Raw genomic sequence first — 22,361 nt, forward strand, 5'->3', positions numbered from 1 at the left:
ATTACTGTTTTTAGGGTGTGTTTGATCAAAGGCAGGCTTAAGATGTGATCAGGAAAGTGTTTTTTATGTGAAAGATGTATTTTATGTGTCAATAAATGTTTTGGTACACTTTTGTGAATTGTCTTATTTTGACAGTAATTATGAATATTAAATATAAATATGATCATGAATTCACGGTTGAAATTAGGCCTGAAAAAGACATCTTTTCAACTTAGACGCAAGTGGGACGTCCTTTTATAGACAGCGACCTGAAAAAGACGGCTTTTCATCTTTCACTTTTCAACCAAATTTTAACGTTGTTTAGACGTCTGGCAGTGTCGTCTTTTCGACGAGTTTTTGCTGGGTGGGGAATGTCTAGTCTTAAGTCTACTGTACATACTGTAGCTGTCAATTCAAATCAGCCCAACTTTCCATAAAGACTAAACCAGAGCTGTCCGTGGTTCTGAAGCGACTGTTGATCACACAGTGGCAAAGTTTGATGACTCCAGATTCACGGGTCAATGAATAGTTCTGCTCAATTCTCTATAGGCCACAACACTTTAGAAGAGATGAAATTGAAACACACATTTTTTGCTTTAGAACAATGTGATTATTATTGAAAGAAGATGAAATGGTCAATATGTACTTACAACCACTAAGCCTCAGCCGCTATAAAACCTCATGTTTTTCAAGCCTAAAGCAGACCCTCAAAACAGATCGCAGTTGTCTTTAATCAAGTTCATTTGCTGTTTTAGAAAACAATGTAACTGGATAAATGTTTTAATGTGGTTGACGGACCGAATAAACACCAACTTTATTAGCAGCATGTTTGCCAAACCCAAGTTACATGAACATTACACATGCTTTAGTTTGGGCAAGAAAGGCCCGTCTGTGAAAGATCTTGAGCTATCTTGCCATCTCAATTGGATACTTTCATGTTTTCAAATCACATTTGACAAGTAATGTTGGTCTTATCCCGGTGCAGATGAAAAAAGCAAGAAAAATACTCCGCCGCGTAGGTTGTATTAACTTACATTCAAATGCAGAATATGGCTTCGTATTAATTTGTAAATTCAGTTCTCTGTTCTCCTGAAGGGTCGGAGTTGTCTGGAGTTGGCAGGCACTCGGTCTCTCTGTTTCTCTCACTCACTCGAGCTGAATTGATAAACACATGCTTCATCTCAGCCAAAGCCAAGGCAAATGTTTGACACACCTGCTGAACAGAAATTGGAAACCTCGAGAGATCATAACAGATCCAAATCTCAGTCTGAACTGGCCTTGTGTTTAACACGTGCTGTAAGTGCAGTCTGAAAAGCCACTATATTTAGCACTTTCGCTCTTTTGCGTTAGCTGACATGATGTTAGCGTGTTTCGGAGACCTGTTGATCACTAATGATAGAAGAGCACCTCTGTTACTGGAACTCCTTGGGCTTGGCTCAATATCACCACATCTAGATCCAAAAATATGCAGTGGTGCCGCTACCCTCGGGGCTGTTAAAATCAGCCCTGTCTATTGCTGCTCTCCAAGCAACCTTTCTGGAATGAAATATTCACAGCTGCTCCTGTGGTTTGGTCAACAAGCCACAGATTCCTTTGGGGAAAGAGTGAAGTTGTGAAGCTGTGAAGGTCACAATATATATTTCAGCTAAAACCAACAAATGGGAATTCCTTCAGCGCTGCACACTGAATATGTATGATGCATCTGAATCAGCTTCTCCCTGCGAGAGCCAAATGACTCTGTGGCTCTTTCATGAGTCAACAGGGGATTACAGCCTTATACAACAGGTATTTGTATTTATCTTCCTTGTTTACTTCTTTATTCATGTCTCAATGTCATTTGCTTATTGGCTTAGGAAAATATATATGTGGCCTAAAATGTGGCCCATTTTTGTATATACTTTAATTATCATGCCCTATTTAGGCTACATAAATAATGAGAATGGTAAGTGTCTTTTAAGAAGTATTTGGAAAAAAGAAACACGGATCCAGTGCCAAATAAGGAGTTTAAATAAAAAATACATAAAAATGTTTTTTAAAGGCCACATAAATGCGTTCGAATAATTGATTCACAAAACCTGAGTCCTTCAACTCAAGCGGACTACACTGCTTACGATTCGCTAAAATCGATCACCACTTTTGAATAAAGGAAACAATATCAAACCCGTCAAAACTCCGCGAATCACAACAAGTGAGAACACTCACTTAAACAGCATACACAAACCCGAACTTGACTGCACATCACATTTGACATTATTGATAGGCTACTGCTTTCATTCGTAATGCAACGGGCCGGTCGAGGGGACATAAATTAAGCCTTTAAATAATAGGGTTATTGGGCTGTTTACACTGTCATATAGGCTACAATAAAAGAGCCTGCACAGCAAATAGAAAAGAACACAAAAAACATGCCTAGTGCCTACTTACACAACACTGACGGTGGACTTGCGCTCAGGAGTAGAGCAACTGCGGACGATTTCTTTTTCTTTTTACGAATTCTTTCTACGCTCACACAATATGACGTCACACGCTGCGCGTATGTTTTAAAAACATAATCTAACATAAATAGTCCTAACAATTTTTAAATAGCCCACTTAAAGTGTTTATTACAAATAAATTACTAAATGCTTAAAATGAATTTAAATGTAAATGAACAAAAAATTGCGTTACATTTACAATCCTGTGAATCCCGTTCGCCTGACCAACTCATTCTGGAATCAAAATAGGCCTACATGCACTGCTGTTTCTGATTCACTAAAAAAAGAGAGGAATATCTGACTAAATGGTCATGTTGTCTCTCTCGCTATTTAGCCTACTGATTCATTTGCGGTGCCGTTGAATAACTAGTTTTAGTTCGGTGCTTGCTACAAAAGTGTTAACGAACCGAACGTCGTACCCCTCAAAATTAAACCGGTTTTCGGTTACAAGCCTTACGGTGTAATTGCACATGAAAAGTTGTTTACGAACCACCTAGAACTTATAAACAAACACATAAATTCTCTGAATTAAAATAATGGGAACTGCCTGGGAAAGTCCATGAGTCAACGTCACTGTTCCCAAGTGAACTCAAAAACGCAAGAGGGGATATGATAAAAGGTGAGACTTGAACCCAAAGTTTTAACTTAGTAATTGCTGGAACTGCTCCTAAGGTTTGAGAGGGAGAGAAAGCGTTAGACCTACAGAAGAGATAATCAGAATCAGCCCATAATCTACTGCCAATATTTACACACACACCACATGGCCTTCGTATTGACTCTTGAAGTGAGCAGGCTAATAAAGCACAGTTTGATGATTGAAAGTTGTGCTTAAAGTTGAAAATGAGGCAAAGGGCATTGAGGGTGGATATAGATTTATATGTGGTTTTCGTTAACTGCTGAAATATATAAACAAGTATGAATGTTTTCAATTCAGACAGTTTGGGCACAAGTGAACTCAGCTTAAAAAAAACCCAACTGATACTAGGACAATAAGTGTGGCAGCGGCCGAAGATAGTATGTGTTTTGAGTTCTTGAATGCTTTTGGAGATGAGCTCATAGTTATCACTGGGATCTTTTTCTTTCTTTTTGGGAAACAATAGTGTTTTTTCAATTGTGGGATTGAGAAAAATAAAATGGTTTTTTAAAATAAAAAAAAGTGCAGCAAATTCATTTTGTTTTACAGATACATTTCACATCTGAAAAGTAAATAAAAGAAGAAAATGAGCTTTTCTCAGCATCATGGACGCAACTTCTGCTAGGTAAAGAGAAATATATTTATTTATTCATGTGTAACCGATAGAATAGCTTTTTAAAAGAGGAGCATAAATGATAAAAAATGTCCATTCCATGTTTTTTTGTCTTTGTTTTTCTTTAAATATTACATAAAATAAATAATTTATTCCAAAGCAGTCAGGTAAAGAATGGAGATATCAAATACAGTGGCTTTTGCATGTTAATAATATTAAGAGTTCTTTACGCTATGGTGCTAGCTTGACTAAATTCGGATGGTAGGAAGCGGGGTCTCCGTCTCGGCCTCTCAAGTCTTGCACCTTGAGCAAGTGCTTCCAGTAAGTGTTTGCATAACTTTCAGTCCACTGAGTCACAGAGTTTGAGAGTCTGTTAGAGTGTTTCGTATGAGTTAGTACAGCATAAATAACTGCATCCAAAGGTCACACACACAAATACACACAAGCAATACACTCTGTGAAAGGTCTCTTCAGTTCATTCTGGGAGGTTGCAATGTTCGATTCCTCTCCGTCGGTTTTGGTCCAACCTTTCCTTCGCTAGAAAAGGGTTTGGCATAAAAAAATGTCCCACATTTTCCCTGGTGCCAATAACTTAAAAAAATATGTGATAACAGTCTGACTCAGTGAAAAGGTGTTCTCTTAGTTCCTTTACATAGTGCCCTTTTCTCCAAACGGTTCCCTTTTATAGGCCTACTGTCGAAAAATTCCAAGTCTTTCCTCAGTGCAGTTAAATGTTCCCTTTGGTGGGGTTGTAGCTACACGATAGGAATGGGGAGAAAGTGTGTGGCTGTGTTTTTTCTCCGGGTCTTTTTGGCTCTCATCGGCCTCCCGTTGGCGCTCAAGCCCACGAACATGGGCTTCTTCTTGTTCCTCCATTCTGCCGAGGCGTAGGTGTTGTACCTGTTCTCCTCGATCCGCTCTATCAGCTTGCAGTCAATGCCGAAATCCCTCTGAAAGAAGAAGATTTGTGAGTGAGTTCTAGATATTATCTTTGGTCATGTGGTAAAAGTCTATTCAATTTGTTGAGTTATTTAAAATGTCCTTTTTTTATCCTTTTTCCGAGCGTAAAATAGAAAAAATGGTGGCGTACGTCACTATATTGATTGATACTTCCGCAGTGAGGACAATAGTCCTGAGGCGTAGGCGATTGTATTTTAGGACTTTCCCCTTCCTCTCAGTTGATTTCACTTTTGGGAAAACTATTGGCACTATTTTTCCCTGTTTCAGGTAACATTTGCCATTCTCGAGAGCGGATGAATGAAAGGCGATGGGGCTGGAGAGAACTCGGAACAAAGAGGGAGCTGGGGATTGTATGGCTGGATTGTGAATGGAGGAGAACGCATGCATGGAGCAGTATTGGAGGAGAGACTACAGTGTAAGGAAGAGGGCCTTCTCAGCTTACTTTTTCAAAGATAACAGAACTCTTTTGCTCAAGCCGACTTTTGCCGGGGGATTATTTACAGGCAATGGAGTGGAACTGTCCTTTAAAACAACCCCGGGCTTTTTAAGTGCCCCGAGACATGAGAAATAGAGCAGGCTCTCTGACATCAAAGCCTCTGAGAGGGACCCGAGGGCTGACGGATCTTTCTGGAAGCTTGTAAAGAGCTGAATTTCTATAAATAGTTTAGAAATTCTGAATGTTGTTTAAAAATTCCCGATAAGAAGGACGACTTCGGTTTGGACGGGATCGTGAGACGTTATCATTATTTGTTGTAGAGTCCAGTCATTAACTATAATTAAAAGAGAAATGAAGAGAAAATGATGCTCACCGCCCCGTAGACCACCCCTTTCTTGTTAATTGCAAGGTAGTAATTGCTTTGAATCCCCTTGATGGCAACGATGCCCACATCCACAGACTTGATTTCGAGTGTACCTACAAAACAAACATAAACATATCATTTACATAACGTCCAAATAAAAGCATTGCAGTTTTTAGTTTTGGAATTATGTGAATATTTATGGTGCACCGCTGGTATCGCATGAAACATGTAATTGCATAATAACATAGAAAGAAGGCACATTTGTGCTTTGATAGAGCAGGTAACAAATATCAACATGCACTGTAAATAGATCAAGGCATTACAGAAAAGACCTTCTTGAACTTTACCCACAATCCACCTCATAACCCCACTGCTACAATCAAAAATTCTCAATCTTCCCAGGCAAAAAGGAGTACTTATCTTCAAAAGCTGAGAAGTCATATTTTGCTGTCTTTGTTGTTATTGTTTTCAGAGCTGAAAGGCATACTGGCAAAGCTTTGCAGCCATTAGAGATCCAAGTTGTGGTAATCATTATGGTTTTGCTTTTTAAAAGGCAATTATGTAAACCCATAAAGCCATCACGCTTTAGATGGGATTAGTCCCAGACCAAAGCATGTCCTAGTAGCAAACAGGGCTATATGATCCTATGTTGTTTGTGTATGGGGTTAAAAGAGCTTTTGCCTGCAGCTTCTGGCCTTTGACGAACACGAGCTGTTCAGTTTACCTTGCTGCTTAAGTGAACTCAGTGCTTTTATCTGCAACTATTCAACAAGACATCAAAACCATAAAACCAAGCCTCAAAAGCAAGTAAATAAAAAGAATTGAATTGATTATAGCAATGTAAAAAAAAAAATTCTAACACTTTATAATAATTATACAGTAATAAAGTACTGTATATTTATAGTTAATGCATAGTTTATATTTTGTTGTCTCTAGATTGTTAATAGGCTATATGCAAATAGTGAGTTCTTCATTCATTGTCACTGTAATTAACATGTAATATCACATTAACATTTAATAATGTTTTTTAATGCTTTGTTAACAACCTATTAACTGTAAATAGTTCTCACTTTAGATTAGGTCATGGAAAATCTGACAATGTCATTAAGTGCTTTAAACCAACCTTTATTGAACATTAATTGCTTTACTATTAAGTGTATTATTCCTTAAAATGTTTACAATTAACTAGTTACTTATTAGCATGCATATTACGAGGATACTGGCTGTTTATTAATACTTATAAAGCACATATTAATGCCTTATTCTGCATGACCATACTCCCTAATCCAACTTAATACCTAAATTTACTACTACTACCTTACTAACTATTAATAAGCAGTAATTAGGAGTTTATTGAGGCAAAAGTCAGAGTTAATAGTTAGTTAATACTGAGAATTGGACCCTAATCTAAAGTGTGACCATATATATATATATATATATATATATATATATATATATATATATATATATATATTTATATTTATATTTATATTTATATATATATATATATATATATGGTCACTTAACCTTATCCCCAAAACTAAACAGTGTTGTCAGTATGCAATGTATGCAAATGTAAATAAATGTACGTGTGGTAGAAAAGATACTGTACATACAAATACTCATGAGATCCCTTTATTAAAATACATCAGTTGGGGTTAGGGGATAGAATATATCATTTGTACAGTATAAAAATTAGGGCTGCACGATATATCGTTTTGGCATCGATATATCGAGATCGGCCCCCATATATATATATATATATATATATATAGCTCTATAGTTTTCAACTTTTCAACTAAAATTTATATTTTATTTCAGCTTTATTTCAGTTTTAATTTAGGTTTTAGTTTAAAATTAACTGGCCTAAAACTGCAAAAAAAAAAAAAGTGATCGGTTGCTTTATATGTCAGTCAGATGATCTATTGCAGCAAAAAGTCAATATATTACATATTTCAGAACTATGTAAAACCCCCTGAGTTTTGTGACGCAGAGGGATTGAACCCACACCTGTGGATCAGGGACACAAGCGCTGCTACAACAGGAGGATTAAGTGGATTTGAAGGCAGTTCTTCTACATGGGCTCATGTTGCAGTCACCAAGAGAAGATGTAAGGAGACCTCATCTCCTATCCTCTCTCCTCCCTCGCCTCAGGTTCATGAACAAGAGCCACAGAATAAAAGGAGGGTGCTCAGAGATGGGATCACAGACTTGGTAGGATTAAGGGGGAATAATCCATGATCAAAGAGCAATAGAGTGGACAAAAGCAATGGAACGGCTGCCCAAAATGACACGCGCATATACATTTTTACGAGAAATCCCAAGCATATAACAAACATCTATTATACAGACACGTACATTTGTGTGTACACATGCAGACACAGTGTGAGTGATGTCATGTGTGCAAACAACATATCATGTCTACAGTAAATTTGGTGGCTGCTCTTTAAAGCTTTCAATGTCAAAATAAAGCCTGAACCTTCTGGCGGAAAGCACCTGTTTGCTTTCGGCTATTTGATGTGGTTTGTCAAACCAAAACACGCTAATTTTTTTTTTTTTTTATACGACTACCTCACGCGTTCCAAGAGTGTTTCCCCTGTCTGGATTGAAGCTGAAATGCAGGTCTGCAACAAAGGACTGGATTTACAAAACCAAAACATCTCTGAGGCATCTAAGCAACAGGTCTCGCTGCATGCTTTCTTCTTCCACACCATAAACATTTAAGATCTGCCTCTCTTTCATTTCAGATTCCTGTCAAGTACCAGTTATTTAATGTGAGATTTGACCTAAAAGTACAGAGAAACGTTTTAAGGCCAGTGTGTGAAGCGCAGTAAGCTCGCAAGCACATATTATCTAATCAACATTTTTAAGACATTACCAAGAACAACAGCTGTGCGTGCAACAAGTCTGTTACAGTTTTATTTGGCTCGTTAAAGTGCGTCTGCGCAGTCATGTAAGAGTTAAAACTCAGCAAACCTCTACAACAGTCTGTGGTTCTCAAACTTAATCAGATGGTGGACCACTTTAACATTACCGGCAGACCACCTAACACCCAAGTCTGAGGGAAACTTCAAGCTACTTAAAAACAATTACCTACAGATTTAAATGGCATACAGATTGTCCTTCGTGTTTTAAAATAGCCTATAACTGATAACTATCAGTTACATTATCAAAGTAGCAGAAGCCCATAACAAATTTAAAATAATATAAGTTTTTTTTACTAATGTACTTAATTTTGAATTCATTTTGGTGTTTTTTGTCAATTTATTTTATATATTTATAATTTTATTATCAGCTAGTCAACTTGCCGGCCATTATTATTTTTTATAAAAAAATATTTTTTTACATTTTTATTCCAGCCAGTAAACTCGCCAACCACTTGGAATCCCTCACACAGGACCGTTTGAAAACCGCTGCTCTACAGACAGCAATTCCTTGACTCACAAGAGCGTGATTACTATTAAACAGTTTTCCTGGCAGACCCAATGTTTTGTTACATCTATATCATGGTGCTCCGGTATTCTGACAAACACGATTTCACCGCCTGCATTATTCAAAGCACTAGCCAAGACATTCTCTTAAAAAAATGTGAGAGAATTTTCTTTCGTGGTGCAACCTAATCCTCCAAGTATTCTTGTTTTACTCCCCATTAGGGCTCAGATTACAAAGACTTATAAGCCTTAGTGTTTTAACAAGCCCGGCCCCACCTTACCCATACCCGGCCATGTGTCTGTGACATTACACTGCCCGTGGCCCAACGGTGGTCCAGAGAGTCCCACCCGTAGCCTAGCGTGATCTTCCCTCAGTAGACTTGGCTTCTGCCCCAGGCTCTGTAGGTGGCCGCCCCCCTTCCAGCTTAACGGCGTTCAGTGTTTTCTTGGCAGAGTGACAGAACTCAGGTTATCGCATCTTGTGGTAATTACAAAAACCCCGCAGCCTTATATTTGTAGCCTCGTGCAACCTGCATCACTACCAAAGCTTGCAAGAGAGTGAAAGAGACCCCCATCCACTTCAAACATGTTTGAAAACAACAATTTTTATCAGGCAGACGGACCTTTCCCTAGCAGTTTCCAGATTGGATCGTTTCCAGACGTCAAAATAAGAATCGTACTTGCACTTGGGAACCCTCAACTGCTTGTCAGCTCTCCACACCGGTGCAAAGTCTGTATAAGTCAAGTCATATTACACCAGGGTGCTTAATTGTCCTGGGAACCCTGGACTGCCACGCCTCTGATGCGCACGTCTTTTCAATTAAACCCCCTTCCACAGACCGTAAAGGAAAAAGGGTCCCCATTAAAAGGCATCTTTGGAGCTGACCCGTCATTGGCTTCTGATGACAGTGACTTGCACCTTTGATCTGGGCTCTGCGGGCCCCTGGCTCCTGGGCTCGGGGAGATCAGTGGACGGGTCTGGGGGGCCGGTCTCATTATCCTACTCTCCTGGTTCTGCTGAAATAGAGTGACTTTGAATGAACTCTGGCTGGGAGGACTGTGAATGTGTTTGTATGCAGAGTTGCAGACCTTTTGAAGATTTAACAACCTGATCTTACGGGAAAACGTAACTATGTTACAAGGTGGCGATTTCGTATTCATTTGTATTGTGTGAATCGGACAAAAACAGACAATTTATTATTTTTATTTTTTTAAGGAAGCATGAAGGTCAACTCCTCAACCCACCCCTAAACAAACCTGACACTGGGGCGTAAGCAGATCGTACGAAAACGCATGAATGAGATCATATGAATTCAAACGAATTAGCCACCAATTTACAAAAACATAAAATAACTACGAATTGCCATACGATATGTTGGGTTTTGTCACCTTTTTTCATTAGCAGAGTGTGCTGGATTGTATGGAGAAATGCAAAAAATGTTCATGCTAATAGCCACGCATCAGATCAGATGACGATAAACTGATGTTCTCGGCCATGTCTGTGCATCCTCTGTCATGTTAAAAATGAAATCGATGAACCTTGCATATCTGGATTTTCGTTTGTTTTAAAATTAGCCTTTCTGCAGTGCACAAGTTAGTTTACAGAAAGCATATGTATACTCTGCAGACAGACTCATAATAACACAACTTTTTGAGAGCTTAAAATCTTTTTGTGATGATTGATGATTTTTTTCCTTCATTTTTTCAGCACCTCATAAACAGGCTTTAGTTGCTGATTTTCCTACTGAAACTTGCTATGCAATGCAAACCTATTGGCAATCCATTCTCCCTCTGAACTCATATCATAGCACATAACACCACGGCACATCTGCCTCTAAATATCTCTCTTTAGGGCTCTAGATCTATATCTTGTGCCGAAAAATAATGACCTGCCAAGCCAAGCACACACTACAAGACTGAAGGCAAAAGGAAGGTGAGAGTGGGAAACAGAAGTCAAATATTGTATTTTGGTTTAGGAGTGTAATTGAAAATCTGTGACAGTGCGTTGAAGAAAATGTGAATCTTTAAATGTGCACAGGCAACCTTCAGTCTTGTAGTGTGTGCTTGGCCTAAAGAAAAACATAAAGGAACACATGACTTGCCACTGACCTGAGACTTGATGTGTGATCCAAATACGGATGATGTGTATTTGACTACGTGATAACATTGTTTCCCAGGGGCATACGGTTTGAATGTGCATGTCTTGGTCTGAGCTTAATACACAAGAAATAGTTATGTGAAGTTATTTCATGTTACATAATGGGTCAGTAGTGAAAATAGTAGTGCTGTTTTCCTGCTATAAATCTGCTAAAATGTGACTCATTGAAAGCACAATGGTATAAAGAATGGTATCACATAAAGAATAAAAAGTCAGAAAATGAGTACAATTCTTCTTTCTCTCTTCCAGTTGCATATAGGCTCCATATACTCAGTGCCCCATAATGGGTTGTTTTAAGAATTATTTAGGAGAGGACTGGGATTATATGAACTGAGATCAATTATATGTATTCGAATTAATAATATATATATATATATATATATATATAATTATTTAATTATTTAATTTAATTAAAATTCTGTCAGCATCAGCATCAAACTTGATAACCTGTCTGATTTGTGATTCAGACCCATTTTGTGAACTGGATCAACTGATTCATTGAAAAGATCTGATTCAAAATATTTATTTGTATGTTTGTTTATGATTTTATGACTTCTGTGACTTCTTTTTTTGTCACTTTTGCCTCATTCACTTTCATTATCATTATACTGAAACAAGTGGTAAGGATATATATATATATATATACATACACACACACACACATTATTTATTATATTAATTTTAATATTTGGGTGAACAATCCGTTTAAAACTCTTTTCACATATTCCAGGCCATCAGAGTATATTAAGTATCATGTCTTTCTCCAGCCACCATGTAAACTGCTCAACCAATTTTTGATGACAGACAAATCTGTTCAATGTTTGCACTGCCAAGGCAATGAAACCACTGAAACACTTTGCGCGCTCACAAGCACATGAACCCATGCATGCACCATCCCCAAACACACACATAAGATAACCAAACACTCAAGACGACCTTCTGTGGCTGCAAACAGATTCCAACCTCCTCCTAGCAGACACCCATCTTAATGGAGACCAAAGCAAGACCACTCAAACTTCCTGCTCACTTTTTTGACTGGCCAGATGCATCTCTGCTCACACTGTCCCTGGTCTCACTTCAGTGCTTTGATGCCCCAACCACCGCCATCTGTTCAAGCACACATCGCTTAGGAATTCCCCTTGGAGCTTGTGAGAAGATCTGTTTGAGGAAAACTTCACCCTGCTTTCAGCTATACATTTGTCCAGTATTGTAGCATGTCAAACACTTAACAGATTAATAGGACACTGAAAGACATTGCAAAGTCCTGTTCCCTCAGCCTTCCTAGCTAAAGGCTCGATAATTATAAAGGGAACAATGGGTATTTGTACAGTAGATATCTCAGTTATCAAGACTCCCTGTACCTGGCTTAAAACATGTTACATCTCAGTGTTACGCCATAAATTACTCAATTATCAGAAGTATTGTACTGTGATTGTTTCCTGAAAGTAAAAAAATGTTGACAAGTGTGCTTTTGGTCACTGTCTGTTGGCAATGAGATAGACCCTAGCAGAAAACAGACAGTGGTGTTTCTCCCCAGCACACCCCTTGGCACAAATGGCACTCTGTTTTAGGTAATGGGGTCAGAGGTTAGGCATACATCTGGTCTTCCACTCCTCCAGGTTGAACTTTCAGCATGGGAAAAATGGATGCATTAACTAGATGAAGATGTTCAGCTGCTACTACAGAATTTACACATGTGCTGTAGGTTTAATGGACTTTAACATTTACTTTTATCTAAGTTTACACGGTAAAACTATACAATACAAATTGTGGCACATAAATTTTCAATATCAATATACTGTATATATACTGTAAAAAATACAGTAAAAACAATGATATTGTAATAAAAAAATATTATAATTTAAAATAACTGTTTTCTATTTTAATATAGTTTAAAATTTACAGTAATTTATTCCTGTGATGACAAAGCTGAATTTCCAACATCATCAACAGTCTTTAGTGTCACATGATCCTTCAGAATTCATTCTACTGTAATATGCTGATTCGGTGCTCAAGAAACATTTCTTATTATTATCATCAATGTTGAAAACAGTTGTGTTGCCTAATATTTTCTTTTTTCTAAAGAAAATCTTACTGACCCCACACTTTTGAACATTAGTATACAGTAGATGGAAGAAATATAATGGAACAGTAGACAACTTATAAGGAAACATGTCAAAGTTATCAGTAAGTTGGATTTTTTTCTGAGGGCCATGAATCTTGTAGAGATGTCTTGTAAAAACAGCTCTGTTATTTATGAATCAGAAAGGAGAAAGTATATGAGGACATCAAGGTCAAAGAGAATGAAACACTGGCACTAACCTTTTGCACATCAGCTCAATCCTCATAAGTCACTTTTATTACTTGTGTGGTTGGGATTTCCCACGGGAGCTATAAACGGGCACCGTAACCACAGAGAGCACATACACACTTCTGAAGAGTGCCATCCATGTGGTCAGGGCTGGCAACATTTAATTTAAATTTACACATTGCATATGTTCATTTTATAAACGTACAGTACAACATACATGATCACTAACTAGTAAGGCCGCACAATTAATCATTGTGTCAAAATGTTTTGTTTGCAACATGCTTTTTGGAGTGGTTGAGCACTATGACCAAATCACTGTTATTTACATTGTGTGCATTAACCAAGCCTTTTAAATTTGTATATAGGCCTATCAGTATAACAGCGAGTGTAACTGGACCTACTCGCACCCACTCAGAGCGGGATTTGAATCAGCACGTTAACAAGGGCGCTAAAAACGCAGCCACTAGCGTCAGTCGCAAGTGCGCCTCTTGAGGCCAGGGGAATGATGTTTTACCTGCACAGCTCTTTACGTTACATGAGGATACTTCAATTCTGATCATGGTGGCAGAATGATGCTGAACAAATATCACCTAATGCTCATAAAGAAGGTTCAGTATTAAAGTGGGTAATTTAGTTTTTTTGTTGTTGTTGGGATTTGCTAGATGCAAATAATAAATAAGAGAATGAATCCAGGGGCCTCATTTATAAAATGCTGTGTAGAAGAAACCCTTCTTCATTTGGTCAAAGATCATTTCTCAAATGTGCGTATATATATGATACAGAAAAAACGAACTTATGCACAAAAAAATGAATGTAGCCAACACAAAAAACGTGCACTCCTCTCTTCCAGATGTGAAATCTATTTCTGCATTAAAGGCAACAAATACGGCTACAACATGCATAAGCAATGCTTTTATCGCTTGTTTCTGCTCCTTTTTCTGTCTTTGATCCGGAGTTTCTCTACTCTATTACGCATAATAATAGCGCCCCCCCCACTGTATAATAGTGAAAACACGGAAAGCTAGAAAACTCTGTCAATGGGAAAGAGTTAACTAGCATCAACTAGCATGCAGTTATCTTGTTACTGTTCTTGATGAAGCATTTAACATCACACCGGCCTCAGTGAGAGGTCCTCTGAAGTCATAACAACAATGCAGTGCAACACTACCCAGCAGGCCAGCAGGCCAGTGTCCCTGCACTCTAGTTTCTGAGAAACACTTGGCAGAATACGCTTATTCGTCTTTCTCTCTCATTAAAATGACAAAACAGCTTTTATATGAGGTAAACCGACAGAAGTTGATTGAATGTAGGCGGAAAGACAGGTTATGAGCGTTAACTATCATTTAGCAAACAAGCTATTTCATCCAGTAAGAGGTTTGTTGTTGAGCTGCTTTGTATGCATGTGGCTGAACCTTAACACCTGAATTAAAACTAGCAATTTATATAAATGTTCTATCATGAAGAAAAACAAGAGTACCACTCTGAGCAAAGCAAATGGAGTTTGGCCTGGAAACACCTCATTAGACCAGCAATAATCTGTATTCTTAATTGAGCCCTATTAGATTAAACTGCCCCCAAATGAAGTGAGACGTATAATGACCGCTGGCCTGACCCTTGTTTGATCTGCTGCCCAAGAGCTGACACGATGATTGGAAAGACCCCTGCACTTTAGACCTTAAGATTCAACCAGTAGTTGAACTCCGATCGAACACATCCCCTCAATCAAAGCTGTCAAGGCCTAATGATCCTCATTAACAATTTCCTCCGGCCATGCCAATGCCGCTGAACTACAACACCAGAGGTTTTGCACTTGTGTTGATTCTGACGTTTTCTTCAGCACGAGGACCATGTGATAAACACAAAACAACTGCGCAGAGGAAAGAGACGGCAAACAAGATCAAAACAGGAAAAGAAAGATTCAACTCGGGTCGGTCCTTGTGAGAGCTTTTGCATCACAGTGAGCTTGTTGTTAGGCTCGCTCAATACACCGAGGACAGCTCCGAGTTCCAGCACGGGGTGCCATTTCCAAAAATGTCTTGGGGGAGACACAATGTGACAAAAGTGATACTGAGCTGATGGATTCTGAAAGAAAATCAAACAATATGGGTGGGATAGGATTTCAAGCTGCACATAGACAGGTCTTTTGTGGACTTGAAAACTAAAGAAGGCTGGACTTGAGAACCTCAAACATGGACAAAGAGACTCTCTGACTGGGAGTTTGAATCTGGGAAATGTAACAATCTATCATACTTAGGCTCTCTGCAAATATTTTTCCACATCAAATATGCAAAACAAATATTGGCCCTCTCATAAAATACGGGCTTTTGATTTACTGCGAGTATTTACGGTGGTGTAAATGTAAATTTCACATCAAGATGTGACATTTTATATGTGCATTGCTGGTAAATAGACTCTATTAATGTCTCATTAAAACTGCAGAATTTGGTAAACAAAATAGGTAACATCTTATACGTCTTATATTCTGTAACTCTGGCTGAAGTTATGCTCATGCAGAAAAAATACTGACCTTCAGTTCATTCGACTATTACTTTCAACAGAATGCAAAGTGTGCTTTTCATAAACATTGAATGTTGAAGTATAAAATATATATATATTTTAAACGAGTTTGACAGGCACAGATATATTGTGCACCGACTTTTCCCTCTTCGTAAAGTTTAGCTCTATTCAAACACCGGGCCATCAAACACAAAGATTATTGTCGACATGACGTCAGACTATATACAATAACATGCCGTGCTGTTCATGGGACTATTCTTTTTGTTAACTTGAGAGAAATATTACACCGCAAAGGGACTGGTTCCTTTTAAAATGCCAGTGGCTCCAACTGGAGTAAAATCATTTGAGGATGTTTTGATGTTTCAAGTGCATGATGATACATAACATAGCAAGCCACTCATTTCTGCCCTTTTTACGGGCATTTGCGGCAACAACAATGGTCTCTGATTACAGAATAAATCAAGCAAACAAGCCTGTTGTAAACGCCGCGCACTAACATTGCACTGCGCCGCTGTTTTAAAGCGAGGCACACGGGGAGCACTGCTGCTACCTTGTGGGCACCAGAGGCCCTTCGAATTCAATTATAGCGTCCGCAAAAAAACGCAGGGAAAGCAGAGGGATGGAAGAGGTCCAATCTGTTTTGGAGAAATGATCCATTCACCAACAAGTGGTTCCCCTTTGCTATGCCTCCCGCAGACATTCCAGGCCATATCCACACTTCAGATATATCAGCACTGAAACGAGATGTGAATCCCGACCAGTGCATCTGGCCGGAACATTATTACCAGTATGTTTCATGCCTAAGGGTCACTGTGGGAGCTAACGAGGACAGTGCAATTTTCACATGTGGTAAGCAAGTGGCAAGAATTTTTGTACAGAGATCACTGGCATAGGTATTAGTATAAAATCATATATACATATCTATATATATATATAATGATGTAATGTATTATGTATTATGTTTAATTTAAATAAATAGCTGGCAATCATATCATATAATTATAATTATGTTCAAAAAGATAATCATGTGTGTGTGTTCAACATCTACAACACTGGACATCTAACACTGTCCAGCTTTCTGGACAAACTCTTTGATGGTAGTTGAAAGCTTTCCAAAACTCTTCAAGCTTGGGCTTGGATTTATTAAGAGACTTTCTGTGCAACACATTTAAGAGGCATTTCAGCTAATTGAAATACCCACAGCCATGTCTTGCGGAGTTCCAGCACACCCTTGTCTAAAAAAGCCAAGCAGCACGCACATGGGACCCATATGTCAAAGCTTTTTTTATTAGTGGCAATGTGCGCGCAACCTACTAACGAAAAAGTGCAGTGGGAGTTTTCGGAGTGTGGTGGCCAGGTGCTTCGAGCTCCTTGCCGGGTGTCTGGACATGCCACAAACAGTGAAATGAAGTTGAAATTCTTCTGATTATTTAAAGATGATTTATGATTGAATGTGATTACACTTTTAACACAGAAAAAAAGTATAAAACAGCCTGACATAAGCTTTAAATTAATAAAAAGCCATTTATTGCAGCAACAAGGGAGTTACTGGAGCACTAATAAAGATAACTGATGTACTGCGTGATGTTCAGGAGTAACTTCCAAAATTTTGCATATTTTACAAAAAAATGACTAACCTGTTATTTCACATTGGTTCCAGGAAACTGGCTATGAATAAATCTGGGCACTGAAACCTAAGGTCCAACATTAGGGCTGACTACCTCTTAACAACGCATGCGAAGCCCAGCTCCATGCACAGCAGCTCGCGCCCACCAACATCAAGTAAGGTTTATATTATGTGCTGGATGTTTGACTCCGAAATCAAAGGAGGCAGGAAATAAACAGTGACATTTCTTCTATGGGACCCACATGTGAAAAGAAAGAGGAGAGAAATGGTCATTACTTACTGTACGGATCATCCTTGCTTTTGGTGCCATTGACTTTTCCGTTCTTATCGATCCTGAGAAAGAACTTCTGGTAGGAGAAGAGTTTCCTCTTGCGCACATCCCCCGTGAGGTGGTTGTAGCTGCGCACATGCCGCCCCACCACGGCAGACGACGAGGAGTTGGCGCCCCTCGGGGCGCGTACGGCCCTGTGGGAGTCATGGCAGGCCACAGGCAAAGCCGAACACAGGAGCAGGAGCAGCAGCGGCAGCGAAAGGCAGGACAGACGGAACCAGGCTGAGGCACCCTTAGTCACTTTCCATTTGCACATTGTCTTGGAGCTCGGAAGACTGGGAAGAGCCTCACAGAAAGGTACATGCTGAAGAGCTGGACGGGAGAAAGGGTGATACCAGGAGGTGCAGCCCCGTGAAACGTCCGTGGCGGTTGCGTCTGCTTGTGCTGCTCAGGCTGGATCCGGTTCCCCTCGTGTCCAGAAGGAATGTGTCAACATCCATAACTCAAAACACCTCCGTGGGGAACTGCTTCACCTCCTCCTGCTCTCCCACGTACAATCCACTGAAGAACCCCTGTCAGACAGGGAAAAACAAGGACAGCAAGAGACAACGAAAATGTTCTGGAGAAGAACGGCAAAACGGCCCGAATGCAACAGGCCAGCGAATCTGTTCTTGATGAAACGAGAGGAATCCACAGTAGGAAAAAAAGTGTAATCCCTGCTGTGTCCAGCTCTCTCAATGTCCCTCTGATTTAGAGTGTGTTTCCTTTCTGCTCACCACTGAAGTGCTGAGAGGATCCTGAGGTGGAGCAGACTGAGCTCTGACACTCCTCTCACCTTATTTATTTGGTTCAGGGCCCCAGATGTAATCTCTTTAGCTAATAGGGAGACTGCGAAAGCAGTCGGCTTTGAAGATCCACGTGTGCGCGTGCATGTTTTGCTTGCATGTGTGCGTCAGAATGAGAGGCGACGAGGGGCATTTTTCCTCGCCCCTCTCCTATCTGTCTCACTCTGTTTCTCCCAATTGCCTCACCCACTCTCAGTGTCTCCCTCTCTCTTACTGCCCCTCCCACCCCGTTCCCTCCCATCTGGGCTGGGAGCCCCATGCATCGGCCCGTACAGGTCTCCTCCGGCAAACTGCTGCAGCCCCCCCCGTGGCATGTGAGCCATATCAGAGACACCTGGAGCTGATTGCTGCTTTTACCTCATTTACCGCCATCCTCATCAGTCTTCTGTCCTACGTTAGAAAAAGAAAAGAAAAAAACAGACTCGGATGTACCTGCACTGTTTGTACCTTGAATACACTTTTGGAAACTTTTATAGCTATATAAAAGTCTTAGCCATTGAACTACATTTAAAAAGGGCGTTTCCTACAATAAAATGAGACATCAATGCTGTTGTGGGACAGAACTCACCCTGAAACCAATCTTTATTTCAAATCTGGTTTGTGTGTGGTTTAATTTCCTTTTCATATTGCCCAACAGAATCCGTATCTCCGCTTATTCTCCTCTTGTTCGACATCCCTTGCTGTTTTTCTGTGGAAAAACCAAGCCAGATTCAACTTCTGCCAAGTAAATATCATTTATATCATATTTGGGCACATCTTCAGTCTTAAATTCCAACCTGTAGCGCAGCTGAGAGCCAAGTCAGTTAGTACTTTAACTAAACAAGGTGTGAGAAGATCTTTAAGGGATTATGTGTGTTTCTAGACATTTCTGTGAGGGGGAATTTAATTGAAATTCTCATGTTGCATAATCATTTCACATTCATGCCAGGCTTATATTGTGCCAAAAGATCTGTTGGAGTCGCAAAGAAGCAAGGAAGACAACCACTAACCGGGGGGAGACGTTTACTCATTACGGGTGGGGGGAAGGGCTGCAAAAAAAGAGGGAAAAGAAACATGTGTTAGTACAACTAAACTGTGCCTAGTGCATTTGAAAGCATTCATAAAACAGTATGATTTTCTGTCAATATTACGTCAAATATCTTCAGATACAAAGTTTTGTTAACAAATGTTTCCATTGTGCTCACAGAAGCAGATATACCTTTGCCAATTTCATTCATCATTTACTTAGTAGAGCATATTGTTTTGCAAAACACATTGCCCGGCAAATCATTGTCATCATTTTCTATAGCACAGTGTTCAAAGTATTATTTCTCGCATTCTTATCTGCATATTTTCATTGAAATGGCAAAGATGTGGGGTGCTGTTCTTGTTCTTGAGTCTGGAGTTAAAACAAAACTGTACTGGCACTGGGTCCCTCTAGTGAGACAAACTTTAACAACAGGAGAAAACCCAAAACCCTAGACTAATCCTCTAAAAAGCTCATGTTTGAGGATAAATGGCTGTTTTCAATCAAAGGTGTCTTTCCTTTCCCTGTAACCCCCAAGAGCTCCATCTACCTATTACTTGTCTAACCCGGTGGCCGGGGTCCTCAGAAATGTTGGTCCAGCACTTAATCTCACATCTCCCTGCAAACACCTTGGTCTTATCACACACTTCCTCTGTCAGACATTTCCTGCCAACACTAAGGACAAGGAGCTAATCAAAAGAATGGGAACTCAAAGAACTCTGATTATTGCGACACACTTAATTGATTTTTAAAGAGGAACTGAATGTTCTTTTGGTTTCTAGTGAATATTGGACCACCCTAGGCGACGGAAGATTTACAGTGCACGGACGACATTGTGACTTTTGACCAATTCTAATATTTGCCGATTAACCTGTTTAATGGTTTGAATGCTTTTAATTTTCCACAATTATCATAATTTGCTATTTTCTATTACACCGAAATAACATTTTCATGTCTTTTCTGACACTTTTCTAATGCCTTTATTTTAAATTTAACAGTTAAGTATCTCCTGGGAGAGTATACAGTACATTTATAAATAATAAATTAAATAATGTTCAATAATCATGTTTAGCAGTGCCTCTTACAAGATTTAACCTATTTGGAAAAAATATATAGAGAAACAATTACATTTAATTAAACTTACATTTAACAGAAATAACGGAGAGAGAACATATGCGCATGTAACACTGGATAAATCCTAGATAATTCACGACAATTTAGAACAACAATTGCAAGTACAGTTTAAAAGCTTTTGCATAAAAACTGTACGATTACTTTTGCATGTTGTCTGCTTTAGTGCATTTTCACAGTGAATATTTCACTTATTTTAATTGGCCAACTAAAATAAAATAAAATTTTGATCAAAAATTCTGCTGACTAAAAAAAGCTTTAAAAATAATCATTATCATATTAAAGTACTCTGGGGTACAGACTGCCATTTACGCAGATAACCTATCTATGGAGGGATTTGTGAAAGGAGCGAATATGAGACAGCCAGAGGATTTTTCCCAGCCAGCCTCTGCCACTGAATGTCCTGCAGTGTTTCTCATTGTTTGCTGCCTCATAAGAGATAGCCAAGAGAGCCTGAGAAAACTAAAAAACAGCACTATTTAACGGAATTCAATCTGTCCCAATAGATTTGAATCGCTAACTTACATGTCTGAGTGTAGATTCTATCTGGCTAATAAGGGGCCTGAATCCTTCTCTGTTACTTCAAAGGGGGTGAAATTCTACCTTTCTTGCAGCGAGGACCTTTGCCTGGGCTCTCTCTCTCAGGTGTGTCACTGTGCAAGCTAAAAGAGAGGGTTTCAGGCAGCAAACTTCCAAAGGACTGTTTGTTCCTAAGTTCTATGTTGAAAGCTAAATATGGGTAAATATACTGACCAGTTTCAAAGCCTACATTTATCTTGCTCTCATTTAATCCAAGATTTTCTTAATGATTAATTTACAAGCCAACCACAATATTTAAGAGGAAACTCCAATACCGTTCCTGCATTTCTATGCAGGAATGGCACTGGGCCCCTAAGCTTAGTACCAATAAGCTAATACAGTATATTGCTTCTAAACAGTGTGCACTACAAAAATTCACTATTTGTGCAACACAGTTCATGCAATTCACATCTATCACAAGTGACGCTACAATGTGAACTGTTTGACACCTCTGACAACCTTCAATTTGAGGGTAATTTGCACCAATTTCCTAACCGTTTCCCAGTTTCAAAAGACATATTTTGTATGCTATGCCACAGAATCCATTTCAGAAATGTGCAGCAGATTTGATTAAACCAGTGACTCTGTAAGATTTATTATTCTTAACAGTATGCATTTGGTTTTACATAATACATTAATTTGAATCTCAGTATATATATATATATATATAGGTCAGTGACCGTTTAAGTTGCTGCAAAGGCTTTAACAGGGTGGATCAAGACAAACCCTTAATTGTCATTGTGCTTATATGTGTGTGACATTGACCTCTGGTCATTTGAACCTTTGACCTGTCACAATCTCCAAGCTCATTCAATAACACTAAGTGATCAGCACCTCCAAGACAAAGACGCAGCTGCCTGGTGTTGAAATATGCATTAGGTAAGTATTCACTAATGGTAAATAATACATTGGTTAGATTAGTTCTAGTTTCAGGGAAAGCGAAGCGGAATGAATAAATGATAACACAATCTAACTGGATCTGTCAAGCGGCAGCTCATGGGTGTAAGTTCCTCAATGCGGAACAA

At 39.1% G+C, this 22,361-nt stretch overlaps 1 protein-coding gene across 1 annotated transcript; it reads right to left on the reverse strand.

The window, feature by feature from the left end:
* Nucleotides 1-3,736: 3,736 nt before the first annotated feature.
* fgf10a (fibroblast growth factor 10a) lies at nt 3,737-18,694 on the reverse strand. The gene is made up of 3 exons (XM_084387853.1): nt 17,785-18,694; nt 5,470-5,573; nt 3,737-4,650 (listed from the first exon to the last, which is right to left on the reverse strand). Exons 1-3 carry the CDS (start codon nt 18,089-18,091, stop codon nt 4,456-4,458), a joined length of 606 nt encoding a protein of 201 aa, XP_084243979.1. The 5' UTR covers nt 18,092-18,694; the 3' UTR covers nt 3,737-4,455.
* Nucleotides 18,695-22,361: the final 3,667 nt, after the last annotated feature.

Source organism: Rutilus rutilus (genome assembly GCF_951802725.1).
Source record: "Rutilus rutilus genome assembly, chromosome: 18".
Lineage (NCBI taxonomy): Eukaryota > Metazoa > Chordata > Actinopteri > Cypriniformes > Leuciscidae > Rutilus > Rutilus rutilus.

Bases quoted from the DNA above. Each gene is read 5' to 3' on its own strand.
- fgf10a (XM_084387853.1), bottom strand. From the start codon at position 18,091: ATGTGCAAATGGAAAGTGACTAAGGGTGCCTCAGCCTGGTTCCGTCTG. The intron at 5,574-17,784 runs GTAAGTAATGAC...TTTGTTTTGTAG, and splicing joins AAGCAAGGATGATCCGTACA to GTACACTCGAAATCAAGTCT. The intron at 4,651-5,469 runs GTGAGCATCATT...TTCTTCTTTCAG, and splicing joins AAGGGGTGGTCTACGGGGCG to AGGGATTTCGGCATTGACTG.